A 26,513-nucleotide genomic window follows, 5' to 3' on the forward strand; every position below is an offset into this window, starting at 1 on the left:
GCCATGACAAATTTCCGATGTTTGGAGGTTGGCAGTGGTTATTATGCAGTGATGTAAGAAGGAAGCCTATTGTACATGCTCAAAGCCATTATCTTCTTTTCACATGTCTAGCAGCAAAATGGGACTAAGGAGCTATGCTGGCATTCTGTTGTCCAGAGCCTATGAAAACTCTGATGCCAGCTCTGCCTCCACCTCCCTCTCTGTCATAATTCCCTGCAGCTGCAGGTGAGATAAAAGCATCAGTTATGCAGCTGCCCCTGACTCCCTGCTGGGCGTCTCGTGGGACAGATTTTGGCTGCTCCTTCCTCTCTCTGCCTCCCTCCAGCTGCATGCATCTTAGAGCTCTCCCAGGGAACTTCTGCCATCTGCTGTCTAGCACTTGGGGTGAGGAGGGAGGGCGACTTCAATGCGAAACCTTGCTGAGGTTTTCAGCATCCATACAGATTCTGCAACAATTTGCCCAGAACTTGAATTTCTACCACTCTAGTGCACTGTTTTTTAAAAATTGAGTTTTTATGACGTCGTATACAGGAGTGAACAAAGCAAAACCATTAACAAACAATACTGGTCTGCTGCATAACAACAGAACATGTCAAGAAAAGAGGGGGGCATTCTATACATCACAAAGGCAAATGAAGGTATCTCTACCACTGTGCTGAATGAGTCTTTTGGGGTTCTCCCCCTCCCCCGGTGCTTTTGAACAACAGGTAAGCACCCCTGGGACTGGCTCCTTTGAGCTCACTGCCTTTCCATTGTTTAAATGCTGTTGGCACAGAGCTTGGAAATGACTAACATAAAGGGTGAGGCTAGCTAATCGCAGTGGCGTAGCGTGGGGAGTGCAGGGGGGGCCGGCCACACCGGGCGCAACATCTGGGGTTAGGGCAAATCCACAGGTTAGGGGGCGCAAATCCACGGGTTAGGGGGCGCAAATTACTTGCCTTGCCCCGGGTGCTGACAACCCACGCTACGCCACTGGCTAATCGTGTCTCTTTTAAGCAGATAGGACTTTTAATCATGGTCTCTTTTGAGCAGACAGGTCTAAACTAGTGTGCACCCTCCTGAAGTCCTCTCTGTGGCTGAGCAAAAGTGGAAATGAAGTGGTTCAAAGGCAAACGCTACCCATAGTGGCTTAGGGTTGTCACCAGTGATTTGAAAAACATTTGAGCAGTTAGGTGGAGCCAGGATGGGCTTTGACTGGGCAAAAGATGGAGCTTGATGAGTTCTTAATGGATCAGGAGGCAGAATGGGGTAGTTTCTAGCACAACAGCGGCAGAGCCTAGAAACATTTGCTGCATCAGGAGCCGTGCCATGGAATGGAGCCCCTGGGGTTTGCTGTGTCAGGAGTTGGACCCTGAGAAATGTTGTTATGTGTGCAGTCAAGCCTAGAGGGTTTTGTTTTTTTACTGACAGGAGGTGGAGCCTTGGAGATGTCGCTGCCTCAAGTGGTGGAGATGGGTTGACTTGGAACCTGATAGCAGGCAAAGCTTGATTGATCACAGGGCTGTCCAGCAGGGCTCTTCTTAGGTTATATTCTTATGATCTAGGAGGTAGCAGGCGACCATCCTAACTAGTAACCATGGATAGCCTTATCCTCTGTGGATTTGTCAAATGTCATTTTAAAGCTATGGTTCACAATCAGCCATCACCCACACATTGTGGTAACAGAGTAAGGCCATAAGGACTACCCTGCTGGATCAGGCCAGTGGCCCATCTAGTCCAGCATCCTGTTCACACAGTGGCCAACCAGATGCCTTAAAGGGAAATTTGCTAGCAGGATCTGAGCACAAGGACACTCTCCCCTCTCGCAGTTTCCAGCAACTGGTGATCAGAAGCATTACTGACTCTGACCATGGAGGCAAAGCCAAGCCATCATGGTTGGTAGCCATTGATAGATGATGCAGTATAAGCGAATGAAAGGACTTCTTCATGCAGCAGACAGTTGAACAATGGAACTCACTCCTGCAGGAGGAATGATGGCCACCAACTTAGATGGCTTTAAAAAGAGAATTAGACATGGAGGAGCACAAGGCTATCAATGACTGCTAGCTACAACAGGGGTGGACTTGGGTCTTTCAATATTCAGTGGCCCCTGTGCAAGACCAAAATTCAGCCCACCTCTTGCCTTCCATTCTGAGTGTGTACTCCGTCATAGTTGTGGCGCCCCCCCCCCCTTGGCTTGGCTCCCAGTGTGGAGGGACCAGTCGTGCTGCCCTGAATCTGCTTTATAGCTACAATGGCTTTGCTCTGCCTCCACAGTTTTGCTTCTGCACACCAATGCTGGAAACCGCAGGAGAGAAGAGTCCTCATGTGCTTGGGTCCTTCTTGATAGTTTCCCATTGGGGCATCTGGTTGGCCACTGTGAGAACAGGAGGCTGGTCTAGATGGGCCACTGGTCTGATCCAGCAGCCTCTTCTTATGTTTTTATGTTCTTAATAGCATCTCTTTTCCCTTTGCTACATCAGAGATGCTTCATTAGAGGGTGATTTGGGTTCAAGGATATGTAGCAAAGAACTTTGGAATCTGCCGTCAGACTCTTGTCCTCTTCTAATCACTCATTCCTATTTCCTCGGGGTGCCCTCAAGGGTGGTGCAGAGCTTGAAATGAGCCAAGAATGTTCCAGCCACCATCTCGGTGATGGTTCCCGGGCAGTTCCATGGATGAGACATGCTCTCTCTCCCCACCGGCCTTCCCGATCAAAAAGCACCCGATCATTTGCCCCGAGTGACTGCTTGTTCTGTGCATCGCTGTGCTTTTCCGAGCTTGCAAGGGGCTTGGAGGATGAGATGAGGCTGTTGTATCAACCCCTCATCTGCTTTCCCCTTTGGTGAGACAAGCTCCTTCGTTCTGCTGTGTTCGTTCCCCGGGCCGGGAGAGCGGCTTTATTCTCCCGGCTCCTTTCATTCTCCGAAATGTGATCTGTCAGTCAGAGCATAAAGCTCTGATCCCTACGAGATGGAGATGGAAGAAGGGGGGAATAGGTGAAAAATAACAGCTCTCATTTCACACCAGCTGGGTCTCACCTCACCCAATCTCACCACATAACAAGCAGGAGTTCTTAAGCATTCTGCTTTGTGGGCCTGTTAGAGGTGCTTTGCTTTTTCAGAATAGGTTTAACAGCCATTGTGACAGCTTCAACTCCCCCCCCCCAAAAAAAAAATTCATTTTAATCACCCTGTATTTAATCACCTAGCAGCATTTCCTTCCAAGTAATTCTGAGGTTTTGCACACCGGGCTCAAACTCACCTAAGGCATCACCTAGCAGAAACCTACCGGATCAGACCAATGACCCATCTAGTCCAGCATCCTTTTCCAGCAGTGCCCACCCAGATGCCTCAACATTAAGCCCACAAGCAGGGCCTGAGCAGAAGAGCACTCTTCCCTCCTGCAGCTTCCAGAAACTGGTATTCAGAAGCATTGATGCCTCCAAGAGCAAGCACGGGGTGGTGGTTATGAGTGGTAGACTTGTAATCTGGTGAACTAGGTTCGCATCCCCGCTCCTCCACATGCAGCTACTGGGTGACCTTGGGCTAGTCACACTTCTCTGAAGTCTCTCAGCCCCACTCACCTCACAGAGTGTTTGTTGTGGGGGAGGAAGGGAAAGGAGATTGTTAGCCGCTTTGAGACTCCTTAGGGTAGTGATAAAGCGGGCTATCAAATCCAAACTTCTCCTCCTCTTCTTCTTCTTCTTCTTCCAACACTGGAGAAAGAATGGAAAAAGAGCCTGCTGGAACAGGTCAAAGAGCCACCATCCTGTTCTCACAGTGGCCAACCAGATGCCTATTGTGGGAATCCCACAAGTAGGATTTGCCTAAGAGCCGTCTCCTCCCCGGTAAAGGTAAAGGTAAAGGTAAAGGGATCCCTGACCATTAGGTCCAGTCGTGGCTGACTCTGGGGTTGCGGCACTCATCTCACTTTATTGGCCGAGGGAGCCGGCGTACAGCTTCCAGGTCATGTGGCCAGCATGACTAAGCTGCTTCTGGCAAACCAGAGCAGCGCACGGAAACGCCGTTTACCTTCCTGCTGGAGCGGTATCTATTCATCTACTTGCACTTGGACGTGCTTTCAAACTGCTAGGTTGGCAGGAGCAGGGACCGAGCAACCGGAGCTCACCCCGTCGCGGGGATTCAAACCGCTGACCTTCTGATCGGCAAGTCCTAGGCTCTGTGGTTTAACCCACAGCGCCACCTGTGTCCCTCTCCTCCCCTGTAGTTTCCAGCAATTGGTATTTCAGAAGCATTACTGCCTCTGACCGTAGACCATAGCCATGTTTAATCATCTGTTAAAGCCATCCAAGTTGGTGGCCATCACTGCCTCCTGTTGAAGTGAGTTCCATAGTTTAACTGTGCTGTGTGAAGAAGTCCTTCCTTTTATCTGTCCTCAATCTTCTGCCATTCAACTTCATTGGATATTGATGAGTTTCTTTCTGTTATGAAAGAAAGTTTTCTCTATCCTCTTTCCTCACACCGTGCAAAATTTTAACCTGTTACTCGCATTTTATCTGCTGAACACTGCAAGCTTTCCACATAGGCGAGTCACTCCTTAATCTTTTGGGTTGCCCTTATCTGAACCTTTTCCAGCTCTGCAGTATCCTTTTTGAGGCGAGGTGACCAAAACCACACATGGTATTCCAAATGTGGTTGTGCCATAAGATTTTTATAATGGAATAATGATACTGGCCATTTTATTTTCAATTTAGTTTAAAGGCAAACCAACCCAATTCACATTTTCTGCAACATTATGTGAAGCAAAACATGGCCATCTGCTGAAATTCACACATCTCTGAATTTTGGAATGTAGTTCTCTAGCCAAACAATGTGTATATGAGGGCAAAGCATGCATAAAATGCATATATTGTCAAAAAGAACATTTTAAAAATGTCTTTGCAAATGTGTATTTTAGGTAAAACTGTACAGACTTCTGCATTTTAGGTGGGGGGGATCATACTAAAATGCTGATGAATTTACATGACGTGACTTCTTTAAAGAATTAAACCCCTTGTTCAAACTGTTATGGAAATGTGGAGAACTGAAACTAAGGTTGGGAAAATGAAAAACAGAGAGAAACCAGAATGGATGGATAAACCCGCCCCTGCTCCTGATAATACCAAACACAGGTGGTGCTGCATGTGAAGAGCACTGGAAACAAAACAGGGTGACTGTGAGAAACAAGAGGGAGTTGTTAGTTTGTGGTCAGTAGACACAGAATGCTGAACGTTGTCACAGGGGTCTATGGTGCAGCTTAAGTTGGGACGGAGTTGGTTGGATCTGTTTGAAGAGGGAGGGAGGGGAATGCAGCTATCCAATAAAAAACATTAATAAAAATGGACGTATATGGGGGAAAGAGTGTGCATAAAGACGGCTATATTATTGAGAACAACAGGCAAACAATCATTGTGTTACGAACATCTGTGCATTGCTCAAAACTGCATTAAAATTGTGTTTATTAGGAGAAATGTGCACTAAAAATTTGCTGACCAGTTTTCATGGGGACTTACAATTGCAAATTGCTGCAGAAATGTGGAGAATGGAATTTAGGGTTGGAACAAGAAGAAATGGGGGGGGGGGGACTGTAATTGACGGATTTGCCTGTCCCTGGCTCCTGATAATGTGAAACTCAGGCACTGCGTGCCAACAGCACTGGAGCCAAACTGAAATTGACAGATCCCTTCCTCCCTTATCTACAACACCCTTTTTGAGATATGGGCTGACTGCAATAAAACAAAACACGAAGCCTTGTAGCTATAAGCTTTCCCCCTGCTCTGAAACAGGCTGCAACACAGAACAGGGTAGAACAGGCAATGCATACCTTTTTAAAAGAAATTTTTGCTGTGGGGCTTCTAATTGATCTGTCTCCAGTAGTCCCTATAGTTCTGCCCCATACATCAGTTGAGGAGAAACCTTTCCTCGGGGCAGCTGAGCTCCAGAAACTGGAGGGATCTTGGTTAGCGTATTCCAATTGCCAAAACAAAGAAACAAACAAACCCACAGGCAGTTAAATGCATCTGACTTGTTCAATTTCTCGATCATCAAGAGTCTATTTATGAGACGGAGGGCGGCTTTCAAACACCACCAACTTAGTCTTGATGCAATTTATACTTAACTGTTGTTCCTGGCAACTGGTCCCATAATCTCTTAATAAGCATCTCAGTCTCACTTGTGTTCCAGAAAGCATCCACCGTGTCATCTGCCTTACAGAAATGTGGACAAACTAAGTGGCTTGATAGCAGGCAGGCTGGAGGGCAACTATGGGGAATGCTGCGATTCTGGTATTAGGTAAGACCAGAAGAAGAGCCTGGCTGGTGCATCAAACCAATGGCCCACCGAATCCAGCATCTTTTCCTCACAGTGGTCAGCCAAATTCCTGTGGGAAAACCTCAACTGGGACCAGAGCACAAGAGCCTTCTCACCTCCTGTGGCTTTCAGCAACTGGTATTCAGAAGCTTAATTGCCTCTGACCATGGAAACAGAGCATAGCCATCCTCCATTAATTTGTCTAACCCTCTTATAAAGAATCCTGGGAGCTGTAGTTTGTGAAAGGTGCTGAGAGTTGCTAGGAGACCCCCATTCCCCTCACAGAGCTACAGTTCCCAAGATGGCTTAACAGTCAATCCCTCTTCCATAGCTCTGTGAGGGGAATGAGGGTCTTATAATTATCAGCACCCTTCACAAACTACAGCTCCCAGGATTTGGGGATGGGGGGAGCCATGACTGTTGTATCATAGTGTAAATGTAGACATAGTCTGCTCAGAGTCATGTCTGCTTATTTCAATGGGTCTACTCTGCCTGCCTGCCTTCTTACAGCTTGTGGGGGGCAGGCAGTTGCTGCCTGCCCGCTTCCTCCTCCTCAGTTTCGTTGTTGCCCTTGTAGAACTCAGCAGGGAGCAAGTTAGGGGCAAAAGTAGAATTAGTTGCCTCTGCCTGTCATTGGCTCTGGCCCCACCAATAACTGGCTCTGGCTCCACCTACTGTTGTAGCCCTTGACTTCTGCCCGTGGGCCCAATGAGCACCAGCCCCCGCCACTGGTCCTGAATAATGCGACACTCCATCAACACTGCAGACCCTTTGGCTGAGGAATGCAGAAATGCAAGTTTCCGATATAGTATAAAACTTGGCCCCTGCTCCCTTTCCTCATCGGCGAGGGGAGCACGTTCTGGCTCCGTCTGTTGCTTATTTTTTTGCTTATTATGTAACTGCTTAAAGACCCTCTGGAGATGTCAAAGACCTTCAACAAAGGACGAGGAGAAGGCAGGAGGAAAAACCCATTGCTTTTCAGAATAAAAATCCTCTTTGCTTCAGCGCAAGAGAGAGGTTTTATTTTATTCTTTTTCAGAAGAGGAAGTTGGGCATAGTTTGGGGCACAATTATATTCATGCAGGTGTCTTGCAAATTGCATGGGTGTCAGGTTCTGGGAGATTGCTCATAAAGCTGAAACTGTGCATAGCCAGAACAACCCAGGAACAACATCCCCCATAGCTATTTCTCCCTTCCTGGAGCTGGCTCACTGAGCAGGCCTTGCCCCCCTGCCCATACAAACTAGAGAGCTTTTAAGCTCTCTGCCTTGCTTACTGTGCCCTGGGAAGGTCTCACGTAGGCTCTGGGAGGCTCCCATGAGAACTCATGAATAATAGAATAATAGAGTTAAAAGGGACCTCAAGGGTCTTCTAGAACCTTACATTTGCCCCTATTGAAATTCATTCTGTAAGTTTGTGCCCAGTTCTTCAATCCGTTAAGGTCATATTGAATCCCGATTCTGTCTTCCATGACATTGGCTACCCCTCCCAGTTTGGTGTCATCTGCAAATTGGATGAGCATCCCCTCCATTCCTTCATCCAAGTCATTTATAAAGATGTTGAACAACAATGGCTGCAGGACAGAACCCTGGGGCACCCTACTTGTCACTTTCTTCCAGGATAACGAGGAACCATTAATGAGCACTCTGAGTTAGATCAGTCAACCAGCTACAAATCCACCTAACAGTTACCTTGTTCAACCCACATTTTACCAGCTTATCCGCAATAATATCATGGGGGGCATTGTCAAAAACCTTACTGAAATCAAGATATACTATGTAAGATCTCATACTGCCCCATGAGACCTCACTAAAGCCTCCATGAGCCTTTGTGAGATCATTCCAGAACCCAGTAAGCAAGGGAGAGAAATGGAAGATTCAGGACAGATAAACAAAAGTATTTCCTCATGCAGCCCATACTTGAACTATGTAACTCAATCTAGCGGGAGGCAGTGATGGCCACCAGCTTGGATAGCTTTAAAACAGGATTGGACAAAGGGCTATTGATTGCTACTAGCCACGATGGTTATGCTCTCCAACTCCATGGTCAGAGGCAGTGATGCATCTGCATATCAGTTGCTGGAAACCACAGGAGGGGAGAGTTGCTTTTATGCTCAAATCCTGCTTGTTGCTTTCCCACAGACAGCTGGTCAGCCACTGTGAGATCAGGAGGCTGAACTTGATGGGCAATTGGCTTGATTCCTCAGGGCTTTTCTGATATTCTTATCAGCAATAGTGGGCCCCACCAAGCCCTGAGCTCCTGCTGCTTGCCTGAGGGTGCCATCACGGAGCCTGTCCAAATCCATTTTGTAACTTTGCTTCCAGTGAAACATGGCCTCAGGTCCACACATGGAGTCAAAATCGCCTGGTTTTGTTGTTGTTGTTTTGTTTTTCATGTTGTTCAGCAGATCTGAATACTATTATTATTAAAAAACCACCATGCTAAGTTGTTTAACTCTCAAGATGCTTCCCTTATTGACTCTTGACATCTTGTGTTTGAAGGCACACAAACCCCCAAAATGACAATGTAGCCTCTCTGTTGCTGTTTTAAGGCAATCACCAGAGCTGCTGCCTGGTTTCTGCCAGTGATCCCCTTGGCCAAGTGATTTGCAGCTCTTCAGCTGGACACATAAAAGAAAGTTCTTCATGCAATGCACAGTTAAGTCTATGGAACTTCCTCCCACAAGAGGCAGTGATGGCCACCAACCAGGATGGCTTTAAAAGAAGACTGGACAAATTCATGGAGAAGAGGGCCATCGGTGGCTACTAGCTACAATGGCCATGCTCTGTCTTCACAACTGGAGGCAGCAATGCTTCTGAACAGATGTGGGCTCTTAGCCACTCCAAGGCAAAGGTGTGATCTTTCTTGCCAACCCCTAGATTATGCCCTTGCTTCTGAATATGTTGCTGGAAACCATGATGCTCCTGTGTTCAGATCCTTCTTGCTGGTTGGCCATCTTTGCGGGGGGGGGGGGAGATGCTGGACTAGATGGGTCCAGTGGTGGAGCTCCATGCTCTGGCACCGGGGGTGGAGAGCAGGCAGGGTTGAGGCTGGCGCACGTCCCAGGGTGTGGCGCACTGCCCGCAGGGGCTTAACATGCGTCCTGGGAGCGTGACGATCAGCGTGGGCAGGGGGGCAGCCACAATGGCAGCCACCCCACCGGTATGGCGCTGCCGGGGGCGGTGCGCTCCCCCTGCACTCCTCTTCCTCCGCCAGTGGATGGGCCATTGGCCTGATCCAGCAGGCTCTTCTTATGTAAGCACGGACAGAATGTGTGCCATATCTGTGGCCCATTCCCAGCAAGAAGGGCCTACATTTCTAGCAGAGAAGACAGGAACTCCAGTGCAGTAACATAACACCCGTCATCTCCCCATGTGCCTAATCCAGATCATTGCTGAAGTTGCCTTAATGCAAATGGCTGCAGGGGTGGAGGACAAAGGATGCTGGAAGGAAGATGTCACTCCAGACAGAAACTCACAGGAGAGGCAAGGACAAGGCTTGGAGGAGGGGAAGGGGAACTTTGTCAATGCAGCAATTTCTCTGTCTCTTTTTCCACCTCCCAAGAGGAAAGTAGTTGTCTTTTGTCTCTTTGAATATGCAGCTCATTCCCCCCCCTGCCCCCCGCTGTGAGGCCTCAATCCATTCTGACAGCTGCATCTGAGGTCAGGAGAAAATCATAGCCTCCGTGTTGCAGGTGTAATGGAAAGCAGGGGGAAAGTCGGCAGGAATGGAGTAAGGAAATGAATGCAACCACAGGGGGAGAGCTGAGCCTCCTTGTGGGGCGAGGCAGCAAAGAAAGCCAATGGTTATTGATTGATTTTTATACTACTTTTTCCTCCAATGAGTTCAAAGTGGCATACATGGTCCCCTTGCTCATTTAACCCCAACAACAACCCTGTGAGGTAGGTTAGGCTGAGAGGCAATGACTTGCCCAAGGTCACCCAGTGAGCTTCATGGCCAAGGGGTTTTTTAACCCTGGTCTCCCAGGTACTAGTCCAACACTCTTAAGCACTATACCACACTGGTCTCAGTGTATGGCAGGGATAGACACTGGTAGGGGTGTGATAAGGCACTGTTTTCTGCTCTGCCTTCTTTTTCAGTGCAGGCAGCGCTGTTTCTGTTCTACAGCAGTTCACCCTCTGCCCAGAACTATGTTATTTGTCCCATTGTCCACAGTGGCGAGCTCACATTATCATCATCATCATCAACATCAATATCCCACCTTTTCACAGACTGGGACTCAAGGCAGTTTATACAATTTAAAACAACACAGATAAAATACAAAAAGCTCAAAATGCATAAAAGTGAATTGCTAAAAAGTGCTTATATTCTAATAGAATTAAAACACTTAAAAAAGCCAACAACCAAATCTAGAAATATAGATAATAAGAACGGCACAGCACTATTAAAAGCACAAAAAACAGCCAGCCCCCAAAATACTTGCTGGAATAAAACAGTCTTCACCTGCTGGCAGAAGGGCATAAAGGAGAGAGCCAGTCTAGCTTCTCCAAGGAGGGAGTTCTAAAGCTTGGGGCAGCCACCAAGAAGGCCACCAAGCCTACCTGTGAGGGTGGCAGGACAGAGAGAAGGGCCTCCCCAAAATATCTCAGAGCCAGGGCAGGTTCATATGGGAGGACAGTGTCCTTCAGAAAGCCTGGGCCTAAACTGCAACTTACATAACTTATGTAATTAACCATGTAAGGGACACATGTCATTACACTGTTCCATTCCCTCAATACAAAGGAAATGCAATGCACCTGCAGAAAAACATAGTTACATATCATTTGGAGACTGAAAGCAGCAATAGCCAATGGTGAATCCACTGGACTGAATTCTGGTCTGGACACAGGGTGAATTAGTGAGCATTGGCAGTTCCTGGACACATTTTTTGTTTCATCAGGATTCTCTGATACCCCTTACCAGTGGGGTATATGTTGACTATGGTCACATTGATGGCATATATTGAACGCATATTGAAGTTCTGTGGTTTCCTCCAAAGAACCTAGGAACTGTAGTTTACCACCTCACAGTTCTACAGTTCCCAGACCCCTTAAACTACAATTCCCAGGATTCTTTGGGGGAATCCATGTGCTTTAAATGTATGGTGTGGATGTGACTTACAGCTCCCATCATCCCCGATTGTAGTCCAAAAATATCTATAGTGCACTATATTGGCTAATAGTTGTATGGGATAAGTTCAGTATATTTGCATAAGGCATAATGGTGCTAAAGGAAGACCATGATAAGATATGGGTTGTATTCAAGTAAGTTCTACTCAGAGTTGACCTGTTAAAAATAATGCCCATTCATTTCAATGGGTCTGTGCTTAGTAGGACTATTGTTGGATGCAACCCTCTATAAACCTCCCTCTCCAAAACCCCTTATATTTGTTTGCCTTTCATTTATATATTACTCATACCTGCTTCTTTCATACTCAGCCCAAAAAACACTCTCTCAGGAGCTTCATATAAGATTAAAAAGTAAAATCAATCAATATCCACTTAAGCCAACGTAAGCAGTACAGCTCACAGGTCTCCTTTCTCCTGAGTTTGCCTGATTTGAGGGAGGGTGTTTTGGGTAAGCCCTGAAATAAAGAGAAGGTGTTGCATTTGTGAAACGATTTGTTATGCAGGGAGGGGTGGACAAGTTACGGGCCTCCTGGTTTCCTTGCATTACTGTTCTGATTTTCATTTTTATAGCAGAAGGAGGTGATTTTGCTAGGAAAACAAAGTCGAAAAGTAAAATGTAGTTGAAAAAAAGCTAACACCTCCCTCCCTGGCCATTGCTGTGTGAACAGAAACTGACCTAGAGGCAAGTAAGGAAGGCTCTTCAGAGGACAATCCCTCAGCCACGTTCGACACAGAGAAAGAAAAATGGATGCCATGGCCCCAGAAAGCCTCAACAGCACTTGGCTAGTCTGCAATGAATGTAAGAGCCGGCCTTGTCATTGCAGTTTGAGGCGGCTGCCTCAGGCAGCAGAGTGTGCTGTGTGACCTGCTCTGTAACCCTCTAAGCTAACCTGCTGTTTCCCTCAACTCACGTATGCTAGAGTCCCAAAGGGCGACTCAACTGCCAATTTGTTTAGCTTTTGCGCATGGAATACTTGGAGGCACCACCTTGGCCTCAGGCTGAGATGCAGAACCTGAGACCTGGGGGCTGGATGCTCCCTCCCCAAGTCTGCCTGGCCCTTGGGACTCTCCCCAGGCCACCCCCCTCACTGGCCTTCCTTTTCAATCTGCCTGAGTGTTTTTTGATTGGTTGGAATATGACCTTAAACTCTGATAACATCACGTGGTTGGCTGGATGGAGGATAGAGAGGGCTTTGTGAATGTAGAAGCCAGTCTACTGTACAAAGGTAAATTTTAATTTCTTTCTCTGCCCACCTTTTCCTCTGGCCCTGCCCACCGCTAGCATATGGCCCCTGGAAGGCTGCCCAGGAGGGAATGTGGCCCTCGGGCCTAAAGAGATTCCCCACCTCTTGGGCTGGCTTTACTGGACGGATTGGTGATGCAATTGGATTGGATTGCACATGCCCCCCCCCAAAAAAGAAGAAGATTACAGTGGATCAGCCCTGAAAAACATCAAGAGAACATCCCACCACCACCACTACCACCAAATTTCTACACCAGAGCACAACCGTTTGACAAGGCATCATCAGGAGTCTCCATAAGAAGCAAGTGAACAAAGAAGTGTAATTTAAGAGGATTGTGCTCATGGAGCACAGCACTGGAGACTTAGGAGGCCTTTGTAATAAGTGGTTGAAAATAAGTGGAAGAAATAGATGCAGCATCCAGCAAAGGCAAAATCAGGACAGGCCCCCAGAGTCCAGCAAGCTTTAGTACACTAGCCTGCTCTGCTAAGCTTCTTTCTGTTTCTCCGGCATCCAAAGTAACCACTACAAAATTGCACACTGGTGTTCAAGCATCAGCTCATTGCAGATACAAACCTCTGGTCCGGCTCCCTCTGAGGTGCTCAATCTGGGTTATATCATGATCCAGTTCTGCAGATCACAGCGGTCATAAGAACATAAGAATGGAAGAAAGCCTGCTGGATTAGGCCAAAGGGGGCCCATCTGGTCCAGAATCCTGTTCTCCTGCTGGCTAATGCCTGTGGGAAACCTGCAAGCAGGATTTGAGTGCATGAGCCCTCTCATTCAGAAGCACTGGCATTCAGAAGCACCACTGCCTCCAACTGTGCAGGCAGAACACAACCATCATGGCCTTTGATACCTCTTTGATAAATCATGGTTATTAGCCCTCGTGGAATGAGTATAAATAGGTTAAGAGAATCTCACAAGTACTGTAAACTGGTTTAACTTATTTATCCATTCTATAAATTTATACATTGCTTGGTTTTTTACACACACACACACACACACACACACAGGTTTTCAAAGAGAATAAAACAATAAAATTATTGGTAAAAAACAGTTAAAAACAACTATTTAACACATTCCAAGAAACAAAATTAGAAATAAACTAAAAATAAATAAAAATATAGACCAGCATTCTACATGTCTGGTTAGGCATGTCTAAGCAATAACATGTTTAGCAGGTGCTTTAAAAAGTACAACGAAGGCACCTGCCTGAAGTCAATAGGCAGGGAGTTCCAAAGTGTAAGCGCTGTCAAACTGAAGGATCAGTTTCTTACAAATGCAGAACTGGTATTATGTGGCACCTGTAACATTGCCAGGTGTACAAAACAAAGCAGTCATCGGGGCCTGGTAGGGACCCCAAGATCTCCTGCAATGCTTTTGCAAAGTTTTTTTTTTTGCAGATAAAGTCGCTCAGATTTGGAAGGAGGTAGACTCCACCGTGGGAGCAGGGCCGGGGCGGGAGAGTGCCGGAGTCCTGTCTAGGCATGTTATATGGGATCAGTTTCAATCTGTTACCTCCGAGGATGTGGACAGGCTGCTTGGACGAGTGAAACCAACCACCTGTCTTGTTGATCCTTGTCCATTCTGGCTGATAAAAGCAAGCTGGGAAGGGCTAGGTGATGGGCTCTGTGGGGTGGTGAATGCTTCCCTCTGCGAAGGAGCCTTCCCGGACTCGCTGAAAGAGGCGGTTATTAAACCGCTTCTTAAAAAACCATCTTTAGATGTGGCCACAATGGCCAACTATCGCCCAGTCTCAAATCTTCCATTCTTGGGCATTCTTGATTGAGCGAGTGGTTGCTGAACAACTCCAGACATGCCTGGAAGAAGCGGACCATTTGGATCCCTTCCAGTCGGGATTCAGGCCTCACCATGGGACTGAAACTGCCTTGGTCGCACTGGTCGATTATCTCCGGCGGGCTAGGGACAAAGGTGGGAGCTGTTTCCTAGTTCTGCTGGATCTCTCAGCGGCTTTTGACACCATCAACCATAACATCCTTCTGGACCGTCTTGAGGGGCTGGGAGATGGGGGCACTCTTATACAGTGGTTCCGCTCCTTCCTCCTGGGCTATGTTCAGAAAGTGGGGGGGGGACAAGTGTTCAGACCCCTGGGCTCTCACTTGTGGGGTGCCTCAGGGTTCCGTCCTCTCCCCCATGCTTTTTAATAGCTATATGAAGCCACTGGGAGAGATCATCAGGGGGTTTGGACTGGGTGTTTATCAGTATGCAGATGACACCCAGCTCTACCTCTCTTTTAAATCAGAACCAGTGAAGGCAATGAAGGTCCTGTGTGAGTGCCTGGAGGCAGTTAGAGGATGGATGGCGGTTAACAGATTGAGGTAGAATCCTGACAAGACAGAAGTACTGTTTTGAGGGGACAGGGGGCGGGCTTGTGTGGGGACTCTCTGGTCCTGAATGGGGTAACTGTGCCCCTGAAGCCTCAAAGTCATTTTGGACTCACAGCTGTCCATGGAGGTGCAGGTTAATTCTGGGCAGCTGTCTACCGGCTCCATTTGGTACGCAGGCTGAGACCCTATCTGCCCACAGACTATCTCGCCAGAGTGGTGCATGCTCTAGTTATCTCCCTTGTTGTTGTTTAGTCATTTAGTCGTGTCCGACTCTTCGTGACCCCATGGACCAGAGCACGCCAGGCACTCCTGTCTTCCACCGCCTCCCGCAGTTTGGTCAGGCTTATGTTTGTAGCTTCGAGAACACTATCCAACCATCTCGTCCTCTGTCGTCCCCTTCTCCTTGTGACCTCCATTTTTCCCAACATCAGGGTCTTTTCCAGGGAGTCTTCTCTTCTCATGAGGTGGCCAAAGTATTGGAGCCTCAACTTCACGATCTGTCCTTCCAGTGAGCACTCAGGTCTGATTTCCTTAAGAATGGATGCGTTATCTCCCTTGGACTACTACAATGCGCTCTACGTGGGGCTACCTTTGAAGGTGACGGAAACTACAACTAATCCAGAATGCGGCAGCTAGACTGGTGACTGGGAGTGGCCGCCGGGACCACATAACACTGGTCCTGAGAGATCTGCATTGGCTCCCAGTACGTTTCCGAGCACAATTAAAAGTGTTGGTGCTTACCTTTAAAGCCCTAAATGGCCTCGGTCCTGTATACCTGAAGGAACGTCTCCACCCCCATCATCCAGCCCGAACACTGAGGTCCAGCACTGAGGGCCTTCTGGCGGTTCCCTCACGGCAAGAAGTGAGGTTACAGGGAACCAGGCAGAGGGCCTTCTCAGTAGTGGCACCTGTCCTGTGGAACGCCTTCCCAGCAGATATCAAGGCAATAAGCAACTATTTTACTTTTAAAAGACAACTTCCTGTTTAGGGAAGTTTTTAATGTTTGATGCTGTATTGTTTTTAATATTTGGAGTGGCTGGGGAAGCCCAGCCAGATGGAGGGGGGTCTAAATAAATTATTATTATTATTATTAGTGGGCGGATATGGGGTAAGGCGAGATCTCACAGGCAAACACATTGAACTTGGCCTAGTAGCAGATAGGCAACCAGTGCAGATCTCTGAGCACAAGTGTTATCTGCTCACACAGCTTCACTCCTGTCAGCAGTCATGCTGCAGCATTCTGCACGAACTGCATCTTCCACAAAAATCTTTGTAGAAACATGATGGACTTGTGAACGAGCACATGCAAAACTGCACTGGAAATAATGCGTTGCATCCAGTGCTAGTCCTGCTCAGAGTAGACCCACTGAAGTTATCAGAAATGGCTAATTTAGATCCATAAATTTCAGCAGGTCTACTCTTGAGGGGGACTGGCATCAGAAACCACTCTGATCTTTTGGATTTTGCGTGAGTTTTCAGCATGATCTGTCTGTTCATTTGTAGCATTTATTATTAAAAGAAAATGGAAACTTTAGGGGGAGAAGTGCAAAAATGCTCCAGGCAGACTGGGTGTTTTTTTTGGGGGGGGGGGGGGGTTATTATTAGTGACGAGACATTACAAGGTCCCAAAGGTCAGAGCTATCCCCAGCTAGCATCCTTTTGCTGCAAACTTTGCAGAATCAACCGCACACCTCGGAGAGTGTGGCTCTGGAAAGGAATTGGTGCCCTGGGCCATTTCCAAATAAGACTCCCTGCTCTAAAAATACTGCCCCTGCCTTCACCTCCCCTCTCTCCCTGTCCCATCTCCTTGCTTTTTTATTAACGAAAGAGATTCATGATTCATGCAGCAATGAGATGTTTTCTCACTGCAAACCGCCAGACTCATTAAAGAGTCATGAGGTCCGTCAACCTCTTCGGTAGGCGAGGCGCTGGGGTGACTCCAGAGTCACGGTGGAAGGAATTCCTGACCGGAACCAGGTCTCGCCATTTGGCCCTGCTGGAAGCGGGGACTGCTTATTGTCGCACTAAATAAAAACGAATCCAACCGCAGAAGCGCATCTGTTCCGTGACCCCTCCGTCGTTATTATTTCATAGAGCAGGCGCCCAAGCGAGCCGTATATCAACTGCGCCCTTCTGTCTAACTAACTGCCTGGTAGAAAGATGTCTCCGAGGAGTGAACATTTATCTGTTCACCTTCAGAGAACAACCCCCGCTCTGTATGATCAGCCAGGTATCTGAGGATAGGGGAGGTGAATAACAGGAAATATAATAATAATAATAATAATAATAATAATAATAATAATAATAATATACAGATGGATCCAACTAAGTTCTCATCAGAGTAGACCTATTGACATTAATGGATTTACGATAGTCATGCCCATTACTACGCTGAGTAGGAGAAACATTGGATACAGCACCACATTAATGCTAAGAATAACTGATTTGAGTGTGCGTGTGTTTTTAAACAACAAAAGAAAACACAATCAAGTGGTGTAGAAATTTATGGAATAAGTACCGTATTTTTTGCTCTATGACTCACTTTTTCCCTCCTAAAAAGTAAGGGGAAATGTGTGTGCGTCTTATGGAGTGAATGCAGGCTGCGCAGCTATCCCAGAAGCCAGAACAGCAAGAGGGATTGCTGCTTTCGCTGCGCAGCTATCCCTCTTGTTGTTCTGGGTTCTGAGATTCAGAATATATTTTTTCTTGTTTTCCTCCTCCAAAAACTAGGTGCGTCTTATGGTCTGGTGCGTCTTATAGAACGAAAAATACAGTATATTAAATAATTAATAACGTTAATTATACTGGAGCAGTGTGGTATAGTGGTTAGAATGTTGGTCTGTGAATGTCAGACAGTAGTTTAAATCAGTCATGAAGCTCACTGGGCAACCTAGGGTCACAGTTCCTGTCTCTCAGCCTAACCTACCTCCCGCTTCTGTACTTGGTTCAAAATATTCTTTCCAATGCAAACTGAGGTGGTCAATCACAACAGCTACAAACACAAGCTAGAAGGCCCTTGTTTGAAATCTGCTGTTGGCCACAAGCTCTCTAGATGACTCTAGGGTTGCAATGCCACCTGTCCCTAGAAAAGCATGATCATTCTTTTTTTCTTTTTTTGGAGAAAAGTGGCCCCTGTCCTGTTTGGACTTCAAGCAGTCTGGACTCCTCCTCCTCCAACTGCGTGGTAGAAGGTTGGTCCAGTGGGAGGAGGAGAACGAGAGCCCGAGCAAAGAGTTTGTGCAGGAAAGGGTGGGTCCATGAGGAGGACAGCCGAGAGTGAGAGCCTGAGGGACATGGGCAGAGGGTGGGATGGAGCTGAGAGGAGGAATTTGAGAGAGAGTTTTTGCACGGGCAGAGAGTGGGTTGCAGAGAGTGAGGGGGGGGGGAGTTGCAGTGCACAGGCCTTCTATGGTGGAGTCTCAGGTTTTGTGCTAGCAGGGGTGGCTGTGGGTGGGTGGGTCGGAGAATGGGTTTAGAGGGGCCAGGTCCAGTGCAATAGTTTTTTGCAGACAGAGTGAATAGGGTGGGTCACAGAGCATGAGAGGGTTTTTGCAAGGCTCTGGTGGAGAGTAGGGGGGCGGCGGATTGTAATGGATTGCTTTGAAGTCATTTCTGCACCAGGTAAAGTAATTTTTGCCGTCGTCCCCCGTTTCACCACCCCCGACCTGTCCTTTTGCCCATCCAAAGGTGACAACCCTACTTTAGACAACCTATTATTTTCCTCCGGCTTCAACACACACACACACACACACACACACACACACACACACACATATTGGCAACTACAGTACGGGGACATATCGGCTGTTATGAAGGTTTATTGAGGCTATATATCTTGAGTACTTTTTGTACCCTTGAAAGGCACTCAGCAAGTGCTTATATTCTTATTTTGAAAGTGCCCTTCAACACGACCCTTGGGCAATGGAGTAAGGATTGCTTAAACGAAGAAGAAACTTTCTGAAATCCCAGTGAGTTGAGATATCCTGGGGGATATCAGTGGGCTTGGGGGTCGTGGAGCATTGCAGCTAACCGGTGGTGTAGTGGCCAGTTCAGAGGCACAGGGTCCTTTCACGGGGTCACAGCCATGGCCCCTCACAGATACACCCCTTTTAAGATTACACAATAAACTTATAATCATGCAATAATTCTAATTAAGGGTGCACTGCAACACTCAATGCCAATCTATCTGTGTTGCCCTTCAGCTAGATATACTATTGTCTGTTCACATACATGGTCAAATGATTTGGAATGCCCCAGCATCCTTTTTTGGAGTGACTTAGGTTGTGTTCTCCTTGAGCATATATAACAGAACTTGTACCCCATTCTATTGAAACGGAAGCCCCCTGTGCTGTCAGCAGTGGTGTAGCAAGCTGCTCAGGCACCCAGGGCGGTGTGCAGTCTGCGCCCAGCGGTGGGGCGAGCCGGGGCAGGGCACATTGTCCAGAGCCTCCAAAGAGCCTACCCACCACCTCTGCCTCAGCTGTAGGGCGGCTGAGGGGTAGGCGATGGGCAGACGCAAGCCCCGCGCTGCCGTTTTGGGCAACACCAAGCCTGCAGGCGCCTGAGCCACTGTGTCACTCCCAAGAGAGATGTGTGGCTTGGGCCCGCTGCAGGCCCCAGCCTACGGTAAGTGCCACCCCCATGATGTGCCCCACTCCTCTGCCCCCCCCCAACTATGCCTCTGGCTTAGCTTTGGAGCAGACAGAACAGCAACTCCTTGGTGTCCTTCCAGTGTATCTTCTCCAGAGGGACCCTAGGAGAACATCCTCAGTGGCTGCCCTACCTCCTTTCACTCTGATTGGTCTCCAATCAGAGGAGGCTTTTTCATAGTGACTAAGGGGCTTTCCTTTCATGCTGATGGGGCAGTTCTAGGATGCTGGAGGCAACGGACCCTGCTGGGACCCATCTGCAGAAAAAGTAATGGGCTTTTGACCTGCTGTGTCCACAGACTACCACACTTCCGCAGCATACCCTACATGGGAGGGAGATGAGACTCTGATGTCATCTGAAGGAGGCTCAGATCTCCCAGGGTTTTGCACAGTGGGGTCGTCAGAGTCAGAGGAAGGCAGATCCTCTGGCTGGGGGGGGGGATATTGGCCCCACAGATTCATCTGGTAGCAATGCCTCTGGAGTTGGCCTTGCACCATCTTTTCCTTCAGGTTCACAGTCCTTGCCTCCATCACCTACACCTTGGAATTCCCTGCCAATTGACATTTGGCAGGTGTCTTCACTGTGCCTCCTAAAAACATTTCTGCTTAGGCACAGAGAACATTGACATGTGTTTCAATGTGGTTGCCAGCTTATCATCTTATTTTTCTTAATGCTTTAAACAGTTGTTTTTAACTATTTCAAACTCAAAATTGCATTGTTTTATTCTTTTTTGTGAACCCATTTGAGATTAAAAAGAACCCTATCAAATGGTAATATAAGAACACAAGAAGAGCTTGCTGGATCAGGCCAATGGGTCATCTAGCCCAACATCCTCTTCTCACAGAGGCCAACTGTGGGAGGAAGCCCATAAGCAAGTCCTAAGTGCAACAGCAACTCTCTGCACTTGTGATTCCCAGCATACTGCCTCTGACAGAGGAGAGATAACATAGCCATCATGAATGGTAGCTGTTGATAACCTCCATAAATTTGTCTAGCCTATTTCAAAAGCTATTGAAGTTGGTGGCTGTCCCTGCAGCTTGTAAATGGATGGCGAGAGAGTGAATAAGATATGAAGGATGAGTAAGAATATTAGAAAGTCCCACGGGATCAGACCAGTGGCCCACCTAGTATAGCATCCTCTTCTAACAGTGGCTGACCAGTTGCTTGAATGGGAAGCCCAATGGTAGGACCTGACCACAAGAGCCCTCTCCCCTCCTGCGGTTTCCAGTAACTATTATTCGGAAGCATAACCGCCTCCAATCATGGAGGAAGAGCATAGTCACAGTGGCTAGTAGCCATATAATTAAAACACAACAGAGTGTTGAAAAAATAAATAAAATGAAGAGGAACCCAGCTTCTGGTCCCTGACATGAACTGACTTTCTCTCCCCTTGCTTCCCATCCCTACCCATCCCTTGCCATTGCTATGTTGGCCCACAAAAGTGGCCATAACCTTCTCTCTGCTTCCATTTTCTAGAGAATGAGCTGCGGTTATATCCTCTGCACCGTCCTCCTGTCTGTGGCAGTTCTCCTCGCCGTCACTGTCACTGGTGCCATCCTCTTCATGAACCACTACCACACGCCCGTCACGGAATCCCCACCCATCATCAGCACCAATCCCGATGAAGCCAACGCCTTGGTCACCATCGAGAAAGCTGATGGCTCTCGTGTCAACATATTCATCGACCCCAATTGCCCGGACCAGGGCACCGGTTTCACCCGCCTGGAGGGCCTCCAGTCGTCTGTCCTGAGGGCTGTGACAGATCTTGATGCCGAGACGAAGTCATCAAAGGGGCAGGAGAGGGCATTGCTGGTGGGCCTGTCGGATGAGGTGTCCAAAGTTCTCAGCCATGCCACCCAGCTGAGGGCAGACTGTGACGGTCTGAAGAAAGGGCACAGCACCATGGGGCAGGAGCTGAACGCTCTGCAGAATGAGCAAGGCCGTCTCATACAGGTGATGGATGGGAGCGGAGGGGCAAGAGGCTAGTTCCTGTGAACACTTGCCCCGTAAACACACAAATCATGCAAAGTTTAAGTTAGGGACCGATATAGATTGAGATGATTTTCATATGTTATGGACAGGCAGCTAGCAGAACTGCAGTGTGCCCCCCTCACCCCCAATAACTTATGGCTTGTGTCCCAGGAGCAAGTTAAAGCCATTTGAAGGGTCATAGTCAGAGGTCTAGCATCTTTAATTTCAGGGGAAAGGTTAGTTTTTGGAAGAACTCCTGCTTGAAACCCTGGAGAATCACTGTCAGCCAGTGTTGACAGTACTGAATTGGATGAAGCAATGGCCTGACTCAGGAGAAGGCAGCTTCCTGTGTTCCATTGCTGCTGACCCCTTGGCCCTCAATCAATTAAAAATGTGGAGTCTCTTTTAAAAAAACATCATCTCAGTTTAAATAAATAAAATAGTAGCTGACCAGAGATTTTTGTGAACTGCAGACTGCCCTCTAGATTGGAGGGTTTTAAAATATTTTATTTAAGTCACTTCCATCCGTGTAAAAAACCAAAATCAAATTATATGGAAAATGTTAAGTTCTGTTGCAGTTAGGTGCAGTACAAACTTTTGGTTTTTTAATTATTATTTTAGAAACAGATGTCAAAACATTTTCTATCTCCTTCTGAATATACACCATTACTTACCCAGGCTGCCTGGTTTCCAGGACGCTAACTCTCTTAACGGGTTTTCAGGAAGTGTGTTTTTCTTACAGAAAGAACGGAAGAAGGCAGGAAGGAGCATTCCATAGCCTCTATAAAAACAGTTATGGTTGCAAGTGCTGGAGGTTAGGCCATATAGAGGTTGCTGCCCCACCAACCTTAGTCTGCCCTTGGCCACCCCCTACCTGACCATCTTCATGCATACAACCAATCAGGGTGTGGCTCTACCTGTCATTGGCACAGGAACCACCTACTGTTGGGCTCCCTGCATTCTTCTCCACCAGTCCCCATGGAACCAGCCGCTGAGTTCAATGGCGCTTACTCCCGATGCAAAGGACTTGTTCATTCTGTGTGCTGCTCCTTTTTGATACATGCATGTATAAGCATTTACTTATAATCTCTTTATTGTATCCCACCTTTTTCTCCAAGGAGCTCAAGTTGACTTACATAGTTCTCAGCCTCATGAGAACCCTATGGGGTATTTTAAACTGAGAGGCGGGGGACTGGCCCAAAGTCACCCAGCAAGCTTCATGGGGGAGCGCAAATTTGAACCCTGGTTTCCCAGGTCCTAGTAGGACACTCTGGCCACTGTATCACACCGGCTATAATGGATCACACAGTGGTCTGCATTTCTGAACTCTTCTCAGAGCTGTGACTAGGATGGGGACCCTCAGGATTGGAGGCTGGATGCTGCCCTATAGCTCTCTAACTAACTGCCTAGCTCTCAGAACTTTTCCCAGGACCACAGCCATTACCAGCCCTGCTTTGCATCCTTCTTGAGGGTTTCTGCCTGCCTGGGATGTGTCCGTGAACTTTGCTCAAGACTCCTACTTGTCTGGATGGAGGATAGACAAGGATGTGTTGTTGTGGTGGTGGTGGTTGCATTTATTATAGTGTTGTGAATTGGGGAGGTAGGCTGTGTACCTGTATACAGTCCCTTCTAATTCCTGGATACAATAAGGTTTCAATTGCTGGAGTAGCCAGGCAAGTTTTATGGTGACTCTTGGTGGCTCTGTGCCAGAAGACAAATGGGCAGGGTAGTTAGAAACTGTCTGGCACTTAGAAAGACAAAGGCCAGAGTTGTGTGAGCTAGAAGCTGGAGGCAGGCTGGGCAGATGAGAGAAAGAGCTATGCCTGGTCTCTGCTTGAATCTAGTGCTGAGGCCATGGGAGAAGCAAGACCCTATTGGGGGTGTTAATGCTGTGAGCCCCTCCATCACAGGCTCAGGTTGCACAGTATATAGATGTAAATAAACCATATGACACATTGTCAACCTGGGATGGCTCAGTTGGTAGAGCATTAGACTCTTAATCTCAGGGTTGTGGGTTCGAGTCCCATGTTTGGGCAAAAAGATTCCTGAATTACAGGTGGTGGGACTAGATGATCCTCGTGGTCCCTTCCAACTCTACGATTCTGTGATTCTGTGACACCACCGTCTCTGCTGTCCCTCATTCCGAGGACACCGGACCCTGGGTAAGTGCCTGGAACCCCTGGAATCTCGCACCGCTCAGAGATTGGGGTGGCATGCAACAATATTTACTTATATCCCACCTTTTTCCGAGACCAAGACTCAAGGCAGCTTATACAAGTTAAAACACCACTGATTAAATACAAAAAGCCAAAAACATATAGAGATAATTGTTAGGGTAGAAACTAGACTACCGGCTAAAATTGCTCAGCCCACTTTTGGCTCTGACCCCACCCACCACAGGCATGTGGCCCCCAGAAGGTTGCCCCCAAAGGGAATGTGGCCCTTTGCCCCTGATAGATTTTCCTTGGTGATGTGGCTGTATAGGGGCTCTCACAATGAGTTTATGCACTTCCAAATTTACAACCGCAACACTGGTCTGGGATGCCACAGAACTGCCCTGAGATCTATGGATAGAGGGTGGTATAAAAATCTAATTAATTAATTAATTAGGGTGGGGGGAGAGTTGCAGCCACAGCTTTTCATAGGAGGAAAACTGGGAAGGTTACAGAAGGCAGGGGAGGGGAGTCTGTGCATGTTTTGCACGTAGCGTTTGAGAGCTCATTTGCCAGACAGGTAGCTAAATGCTGGTGAGCCCTGAGGATGTTGGCTTACCTCAGTGAACTCTGTTGCATTTTGATTGAAGTCATCAAAGGAGGCTTCTGCAAATTCAGTGCTGATGCCTAAGGCAAGGTTAGAGGGGGTGGTGGAAAGAACAGCCATTACATCCCTGTAGTGAAAGGGAAAGTGCATCACCTGGAAACAAAATGGCTGACCATTTCAACTCTGCATTCAATGAGGTTTAATTGTCTGGGCAGGGGGGAGGGGTTCAGTCCCATAAACCTTGAGACTGGGCTAGGGCAACAGGGATGCCTCTGAACGTGTCTGTGATCTACCTCCATATTTGGAAGCCATTAATGCTTCTGAATACTAATTGCTGGAAACTGCCGGAAGGAAGGGTGCTTTTGTGTTTAGGTTTCCTATAGTTGGCATCTGGTTGGCCACTGAGGAAGAACAGGATGCTGGACTAGGTGGGTCGTTGGCCTGATCCTGCAGGGCTCTTCTTATGTTCAGGAAAAGCACATGCTTTGCACGCAAGAGGTCCCTTCAGTCCCCAACATCTCCAGGTAGGTCCAGAAGGACACCTGTCTGGAATCCTGGAGAGCCACTGCAGTCAGTGTGGACAATATTGAGCTAAATGCCCCAACATGGACTAAGTAGGCAGCTTCCTATATTCCTAGGAGTGAAGGCGCAGTGGTAGAGCACCAGCTTTGCATGCAGAAGACCCCAGTTTCAATCCCCAATGGTATTGCCAGGTAGGTCAGGGAGAGACTCTCTGCCAGAAGCCCTGGAGAGCCACTGCTAGTCAGCGTGGACAGTACTGAGTATGATAGACCAATGGCCTGATTCAGTGTGAACCCGTTTCCTGTAGTTCTAAATCCTCCTCTTCGCCTGCATCGTCAGTTAGATAAGACATCATCATCACATCCTTGTAAAAACCTTTATAAACCCTCCTGGTTTTGCACCTGTTTCTTGCTGAAGTAAGGCAATTCCTCAATGAATCATCACTGTATATTAGATAAGAACTGCTGACTCTTATGGAGAAGTCTGATAAAAGGTGCGAGCAAGGAGAAAAGCTGTTAGCATTTTCACCCCCACCCCCCCTCCACCCCCGTGTAGGGTGTTTAATGGAAAATTGTGATGTTGGAAAATCTGCTTTTAAAAACCACCCATCACTTCTGCCAAGGGATCCTTATTTTTTGAACTCAAGAGTTCAGCAAGCATCACTAAATTGTTTCAATTACTTTGATGAATTAGTTATTGTTTGCTTTAATTATATGCTACTGTGTTTGATACTATGTATAGCAATTGCAATGTTGTTTTTAATGCTGTTGTGAGTATTGTGAGCCCCCATGCAATACACATACCCCCCCCTACAGCCACAGGAAGCTTTGGCAGCACACTAACAACGAAATGGCACCACCTTAGTCCATGGGTAGGGAATCTGTGGCCAGTGGGCCAATCTTGGCTCTGCAAGGGGTCTGCAAGGCCATTTCCCCCCTAAGCACATCCAACTGCCCATCAGCTGACCCCCACAGCCAGCAGAACCTAACTTTCTGCTCATCAGCTTATGAATAAAGTGTACGATCCTGCTGGGTACTGCTTTGCTGGTTCATTCCTTGATGGTGACTGACAGGTAGGCTGCCCTGCCCGTCTGTTAAACTTGGCCCATGGGGGGCCAGTGGGAGATAAACTTCTGACCCCCCAAGACGAAAAGGTTCCCTGGGTGCATCTAAGTGTTAATTGCTATTTAATATTTTCCATGTGCTGTTCTTGTTTACCAATGATTAGTCATCCCAGGAAAGCAACAACTTGGTCAGGAGGGCACAGGGGTAAGGTGATTTGCTGGTGCTGTTCTGGTGTAGGGAAGGTTCAGAACCTTGGGTAGTTCTGCCAGTATGCAAAACCACAGTGGAATGATTTCACCACAATGGAAAGCAAACCTGCAGCTAATGTAAGAGACAAATTACCTCAGTAGCAGCCTGGAGCAAACACCAGGGTTATATAGTCCTTTGGGAAACTACACACACACACACACACACACACATACCTTAAAGGACATAAGTCTCATGCCACAGTTTCTGGCTCCTAGTGGGTGAAGGTCAGAATAGTGATGACCTGGTTGGAGGGAAATCCCTGGTCACTACAAGGTCCAGTCATCAGA

General features: G+C 47.5%; 1 protein-coding gene across 1 annotated transcript in view; it reads left to right on the plus strand.

The window, feature by feature from the left end:
• The window catches only part of FIBCD1 (fibrinogen C domain containing 1), a 71,816-nt gene that overhangs the window by 13,997 nt on the left and 31,306 nt on the right, over positions 1–26,513 (plus strand). Inside the window, exon 2 of the mRNA XM_028715533.2 lies at positions 21,137–21,613. Coding sequence (XP_028571366.2) covers positions 21,137–21,613 — 477 coding nt within the window. The remainder of the gene's footprint in view (positions 1–21,136; positions 21,614–26,513) is intronic.

This window comes from Podarcis muralis, chromosome Z (assembly GCF_964188315.1).
Source record: "Podarcis muralis chromosome Z, rPodMur119.hap1.1, whole genome shotgun sequence".
NCBI classification, from domain to species: Eukaryota; Metazoa; Chordata; class Lepidosauria; order Squamata; family Lacertidae; genus Podarcis; species Podarcis muralis.